General features: G+C 38.4%; 1 protein-coding gene across 4 annotated transcripts in view; it reads left to right on the top strand.

Annotated features, from left to right (window-relative positions):
• The window catches only part of slx1 (Nuclease slx1), a 36,018-nt gene that overhangs the window by 19,130 nt on the left and 10,183 nt on the right, over positions 1-6,705 (top strand). For all 4 annotated transcript variants that reach the window (XM_071679867.1, XM_071679870.1, XM_071679869.1 and 1 more), the window contains exons 4-5: positions 951-1,136; positions 1,311-1,462. In XM_071679867.1, the coding sequence (XP_071535968.1) occupies positions 951-1,136; positions 1,311-1,462 (338 nt within the window). The remainder of the gene's footprint in view (positions 1-950; positions 1,137-1,310; positions 1,463-6,705) is intronic.

The raw sequence follows: 6,705 nt of genomic DNA, 5'->3' as shown, positions 1-6,705 counted from the left end.
GTATCATAAACTTATTATTTGGACAAGAAGGTGAATTGTTTACAAATCTTATCAACAATAAAGTTATCCAATTTGTATAGACTTTTACTAATATTAAGGTTATGATTCTTTGTGTATTTAATAATAGATGATTCAATGATATTTCTTGTGTTACTGGAGTTAGAGTTAATAACTGAGATGGCATTACTCCACTCAATACAATGATCATAGTTTTTTACGTGATTAAACAAGGCATTTGATTCTTGTCCTGTTCTTATATTTAGGTTGCTTAAGCCCAACAGAGGAGTTTCGAATATTCCCATTTTTGCTCGTGGAGATAAGGTTCTCTCCTTCCACACATTCTTTATCGATCCTAGAACCTTTGCCCCCTCCCCCACCCTGTGACTCACTTCCACTTCCATGGTTCCATTCGCTGCCAAGTCCACTCCCAGATATCTAAAACACTTCATTTCCTCCAATTTTTCTCCATACAAACTTACATCTCAATTAACCTGTCTCTCAACCCTATATGTAGCATTAATGGGATGACCTTGATTGAGGCAGTGAGTTGCCCATACTGTCTCAGTAGGCATAGAAAAAAAGGATAAGATTAAGAATACTTCAGAGATATGCAGACTTTAATAGACTTGACAGCCACAGAAGGAGAGGTCAGCTACACCTAACCTACCACTGTGTGATGAGCTATTCCTTGATCCTTAGATGAGGGGAATATTAGTTTTGTACATATATTCAACTTATATTCAACTGTTCATGATAACTCCATATCCTCGAATTGCTGGAAACATAGCTGAAAGCTTCTGCATTTATTTTTCTGGCAGGTTTTCACATGTGTACTGTATGTATAACTATTGACATTCAGAAAATGTGTGAATTGATGAAGATAAGTTAGAATATGAAACGATGGAATTAGCTAGAAGATTCTTCATTGTTAAATGAATTATGCTTTTCAGTTTGAATGGGCATGGCAGCACCCAGGAAGAAGCCGTCGCTTACGAGATCTGGGGCGTAAAAAGCCAAGAGAACAAAAATATGACTTTTGTCTGAGAGTTGTAGCCCACATGTTGCGTACAAAACCATGGTCCCGTCTTCCTCTTACTGTGAGATGGTTAAAACAGCAGTATATGAAGGACTTTCCTGTAAGTTTTGCAGAACAGTTGTGTATAAAGCTTTTACTTATATATATAGTGCACAAGATTCTACTTTGTGATCTGTCAAATACATGGATTCAGTCTTCCATGTGGAAGTAAAGCAAGTAGCTGTTCTTGCCAATTTATGTTAGTATACATGAAAACTTTTAATTTTTCTTTTAGGCTGGAATGGAACCACCAGTCCATATGCCTATATCGTATGGGCCTGTAAAACCTGCCAAAGTGATGAAACCAGTAGAGAACAAAGATATTAAGAACCAGGATCAGATGTGTGTCATTTGTGAAAGGATTGCAAAACAAACTGATATAATGAGGTTAGTCCTGTAGCACCCATCTTTTTTCTAATTAAAAGTATTTTTGATAGTTAAAGAGGACTAGATAAGATAATGATAGTGTCCAAATAGTTTAAAGAACAAGTTCATTTTATTAAAAGCATTTTTAAGTAATATATGTGAAGTGATTTGATGGGGAGATTGAGGTATTGTTTTAAGACCCAGGGCCAAATCACCTGGTATGGTTTTCTTTTGTAGCTTTTGAAAAGGTGTGTAAAATGAAATGTGGCAAGGCAGCTATAGTGGATGGTATTGCAGCTGAGTTTCTTAAAAAAGGGGATGACTGTGTTGTTTATTGGTTAATTACAATTTGCACTATGAATGGATCATAGTGGGGTGCATGGGGATTGGCAAAATATATGTATAGTACCATTGTACTAAGGTAAGGAGGACAAAGGCAAGTGTTTGAATTACACAGATATAAATTTGTTGAGTGTACCTGGTAAGTCTTATGGGAATGATGATTGAGAGGATGGTGACACGCACATAGCATCAGACTGGGGAGGAACAGTGTGGCTTAAGGAGTCGTAGAGGATGTGTGGATCAGGAGTTTGCTTTGAAGAATGTGGGTAAGAAATACTTAAAGAAGCAGAAAGATCTGTATGTGGCAATCATGGATCTTGAAGAAACACGAAATGGGGTTGATGGAAGGTGTTATGAATATATGGTTCAGGAGGAAAGCTATACAGAGCAATGAGGAGTTTTTATCAACAGAGTAAGGCATGTGTACAAGTAGATAGAGAGGAGGGTGAGCGATTCCACGTGATGTTGATTCCTCAGCTGAGGTGTTTTCTTTATGGATGGGGTGTTGAGGGAGGTAAATACAAAATTCTTGGAGAGAAGGTTAGATATGCAGTCTATTAGGGATGGGGGTGCCTGGGAAGTGTCAGTTCTAGTTTGTTGATGATACAATGCTAATGGCAGATTTGAGTGACAAACTGCAAGAGCTGGTGTCTGAGTTTGGGAAAGTGTGTAAAAGAAGAAAGCTGAGAGTAAATGTGAGTAAAATCAAGGTTATTTGGTCTAGCAGTGCAAAGAGTCTGGTTAGTTAGGGTGTGAGTCTGAATGGGGATGACTTGAGGGAAATGGGTTGTTTTAGATACTTGAAAGTAGAGATGACAGCAGTTAGAACCATGGAAGCTGAGGTGAATCACAGTTTGGATGGGGGGGCAAAGGTACCTGTGTAGTTGGCAAAATGCTAAGAAATAGTAATCACAATGACCTTACCCAATTTTAGATTAACAGACTTCAGAAAATTGTCATTATTCAGGTGAAGTAAATTGGATCAAAGTATTGGATGTGGATGCTGTTAAAAAGACATGGAGTATCTTCAAGAATGCATTACTTTCCCTTGAAATATTTAGTGTTGCTAGAATGGGGATAATGAGTTGTGAAGGGAAAGAACTGGTTGGATATAATTAAAGAAGTAATTTCTTGAGTAAAGATAAAAGCAAGGTTCTTATGGTACCTAAGTGTAGGGGTAAAGATCTTGACCATAAGATTATAAAAAAGGTGTAGGATAAAATTTAGAATCTGGAGGAAAAAACCTAGAAGAATTTTTGTGAAAAACAATCAAAAAGATATTCTTTGAATATATTAGAAGCAAGAAAAAAAAAATCAGGGATACCAGAGGCCTATTATCAAATGATAATGGCTCTTTAACAAGTGACAATAAGGGGGTAGATAAACTTCTCTACAGGTATTAACATATTATCCATTGAAAATTTCTGTCACACCACATGTGAAACATATTTCTGTGCACCAAAAATAGTAGATTAGGCCTTAAGAACATTGAATGCCTTGATTCACTTAGATATCAAGATAGTCTAAACCCAAGCAAATCTTAGCCTTTTTGATCACCTAAACATTCAACAAATCACTGCAGGAAGGGAAGGTTCCTGATCACTGGAAACTAGCCAATGTAACACCATTTTTCAAGAACAGAGACAGAAAATATACATGGAACTACTACCCTATTAGCCCCACTTCAGTTTTAGTTAAAGGGTTAGAAATGATACACATAATCATTAAGTTCTCAGAAGGAAATAGATTAAGAACTGATGATCATTGTGGTCTCTAGAAGAAAAATGATTTTTTTTTTGTTAGCCAAGACAGCACAGGCTTTACATGCCCTAATCAAGGTTATCTTATTTGGCTATTATTATTTTTAGACTCCATGAAACATTTGTATTTTTGAAAATGTGGAAAAAAATTTGTCGCATGCTTTGGTTTATAAATGAAAATGTCAGATTTTTGCTGTAGAAAAAGGGTTAATACCCTTGATATTGGTAGGCCTCTCATGCCTGATAAACACACTTATAGTCTGTTGCATGACCCATCTTTTACTTTGTCTTTAGGCAGAGAGCATCCTTCTCCATTAAGTAGAAGGAGCAAGTTTTGGAAGAGGATGGATGCATCTCTTTGTAGTTCATGTATTTGACATGCAAACATACTGAGCATCTTATCTGACCAGCATTATAGTTACAAATGTCATTCATTAGGTATCTATGACAATATTAACAATGGAGTGACAATGAAGCAGTGTTTGATGTCAAAGCTCAGCGTCACCTGTTTTTATTTTTCATAGGCGAGGATCATTTTAGTTATCGATTCCTGCTCACTGCATGCTCTTCCTCAGAAGACTATTTCTAGTTAAGTATATGTATGGGAATAATGTGATGCCGTTATCTGCTTTTGCTAAATTCTTACAGGGTTGACACATTTTGAAATATAGTCCCATTTCACCAAGTAACAGGAGAGAGACATTACTCTTGTAATTTTTAGGTTGCTCCACAGCATTCCCTTATATCCATGTATTTGGTGAAAGTTTTATTAAGATAGTGAAGATAGGATTTATGTATATGATGATGGTAACAATGACAACCAGGTATCAGTGTCCTTGTAGAGATGGAAGACACCCTAGAACCAAGACCTTCATTAGAAACATTTAGAGGGTTTGAGGGGCAGAGAAAATCCCCCATATTTTCTAAGCGTCCCTCATTATTTGATTAATGATTCCTCTATCGATAGGAAAGTTTTGCATTATCTGGGAAGAACCATTAGAAAGAGGCTGCCTCAATGCTGTTCGAATCATTTCCCCTTATAGGTTTTTCACCCACCAAAGTATAAATGGGGTGTTTGATCATCCAGCCATTCCAAACTCCAAATCAGCATTATAAACAAATTTAGAAGTAAGATATCAATGTGGGAGGGGACATAACCCAATTTTTAACCAAACATTTTTAATCCCAGTCATATTGCAGTAGAGTATCCTCCTTTTACTGTTACACAGAATCACTCTGCTAGTTGTGGTTCTCCAAGCATATATATATATTGATTGAGAGCGGGAAGGCATGTACAGAGCATCAGATTGGGGAAGAGCAGTGTGGTTTCAGAAGTGGTAGAGGATGTGTGGATCAGGTGTTTGCTTTGAAGAATGTATGTGAGAAATACTTAGAAAAGCAAATGGATTTGTATGTAGCATTTATGGATCTGGAGAAGGCATATGATAGAGTTGATAGAGATGCTCTGTGGAAGGTATTAAGAATATATGGTGTGGGAGGAAAGTTGTTAGAAGCAGTGAAAAGTTTTTATCGAGGATGTAAGGCATGTGTACGTGTAGGAAGAGAGGAAAGTGATTGGTTCTTAGTGAAAGTAGGTTTGCGGCAGGGGTGTGTGATGTCTCCATGGTTGTTTAATTTGTTTATGGATGGGGTTGTTAGGGAGTTAAATGCAAGAGTTTTGGAAAGAGGGGCAAGTATGAAGTCTGTTGGGGATGAGAGAGCTTGGGAAGTGAGTCAGTTGTTGTTCGCTGATGATACAGCGCTGGTGGCTGATTCATGTGAGAAACTGCAGAAGCTGGTGACTGAGTTTGGTAAAGTGTGTGGAAGAAGAAAGTTAAGAGTAAATGTGAATAAGAGCAAGGTTATTAGGTACAGCAGGGTTGAGGGTCAAGTCAATTGGGAGGTGAGTTTGAATGGAGAAAAACTGGAGGAAGTGAAGTGTTTTAGATATCTGGGACTGGATCTGGCAGCGGATGGAACCATGGAAGCAGAAGTGGATCATAGGGTGGGGGAGGGGGCGAAAATTCTGGGGGCCTTGAAGAATGTGTGGAAGTCGAGAACATTATCTCGGAAAGCAAAAATGGGTATGTTTGAAGGAATAGTGGTTCCAACAATGTTCTATGGTTGCGAGGCGTGGGCTATGGATAGAGTTGTGCGCAGGAGGATGGATGTGCTGGAAATGAGATGTTTGAGGACAATGTGTGGTGTGAGGTGGTTTGATCGAGTGAGTAACGTAAGGGTAAGAGAGATGTGTGGAAATAAAAAGAGCGTGGTTGAGAGAGCAGAAGAGGGTGTTTTGAAGTGGTTTGGGCACGTGGAGAGGATGAGTGAGGAAAGATTGACCAAGAGGATATATGTGTCGGAGGTGGAGGGAGCAAGGGGAAGAGGGAGACCAAATTGGAGGTGGAAAGATGGAGTGAAAAAGATTTTGTGTGATCGGGGCCTGAACATGCAGGAGGGTGAAAGGAGGGCAAGGAATAGAGTGAATTGGAGCGATGTGGTATACCGGGGTTGACGTGCTGTCAGTGGATTGAATCAGGGCATGTGAAGCGTCTGGGGTAAACCATGGAAAGCTGTGTAGGTATGTATATTTGCGTGTGTGGACGTATGTATATACATGTGTATGGGGGTGGGTTGGGCCATTTCTTTGGTCTGTTTCCTTGCGCTACCTCGCAAACGCGGGAGACAGCGACAAAGTATAAAAAAAAAAAAAAAAAATATATATATATATATATATATATATATATATATATATATATATATATATATATATATATATATATATATATATATATATTTATCCCTGGGGATAGGGGATTAAGAATACTTCCCACATATTCCCTGCGTGTCGTAGAAGGCGACTAAAAGGGGAGGGAGAGGGGGGCTGGAAATCCTCCCCTCTCGTTTTTTTTTTTTCTTTTCCAAAAGAAGGAACAGAGAATTGGGCCAGGCGAGGGTATTCCCTCAAAGGCCCAGTCCTCTGTTCTTAACGCTACCTCGCTAATGCGGGAAATGGCGAATAGTTTGAAAGAAAAGAAAGATATATATATATATATATATATATATATATATGAAGTCTGTTGGGGATGAGAGAGCTTGGGAAGTGAGTCAGTTGTTGTTCGCTGATGATACAGCGCTGGTGGCTGATTCATGTGAGAAACT

Source organism: Panulirus ornatus, chromosome 30 (assembly GCF_036320965.1).
Source record: "Panulirus ornatus isolate Po-2019 chromosome 30, ASM3632096v1, whole genome shotgun sequence".
In the NCBI taxonomy this organism is placed as follows: Eukaryota; Metazoa; Arthropoda; class Malacostraca; order Decapoda; family Palinuridae; genus Panulirus; species Panulirus ornatus.
This window is presented reverse-complemented; position numbering and strand designations above follow the sequence as displayed.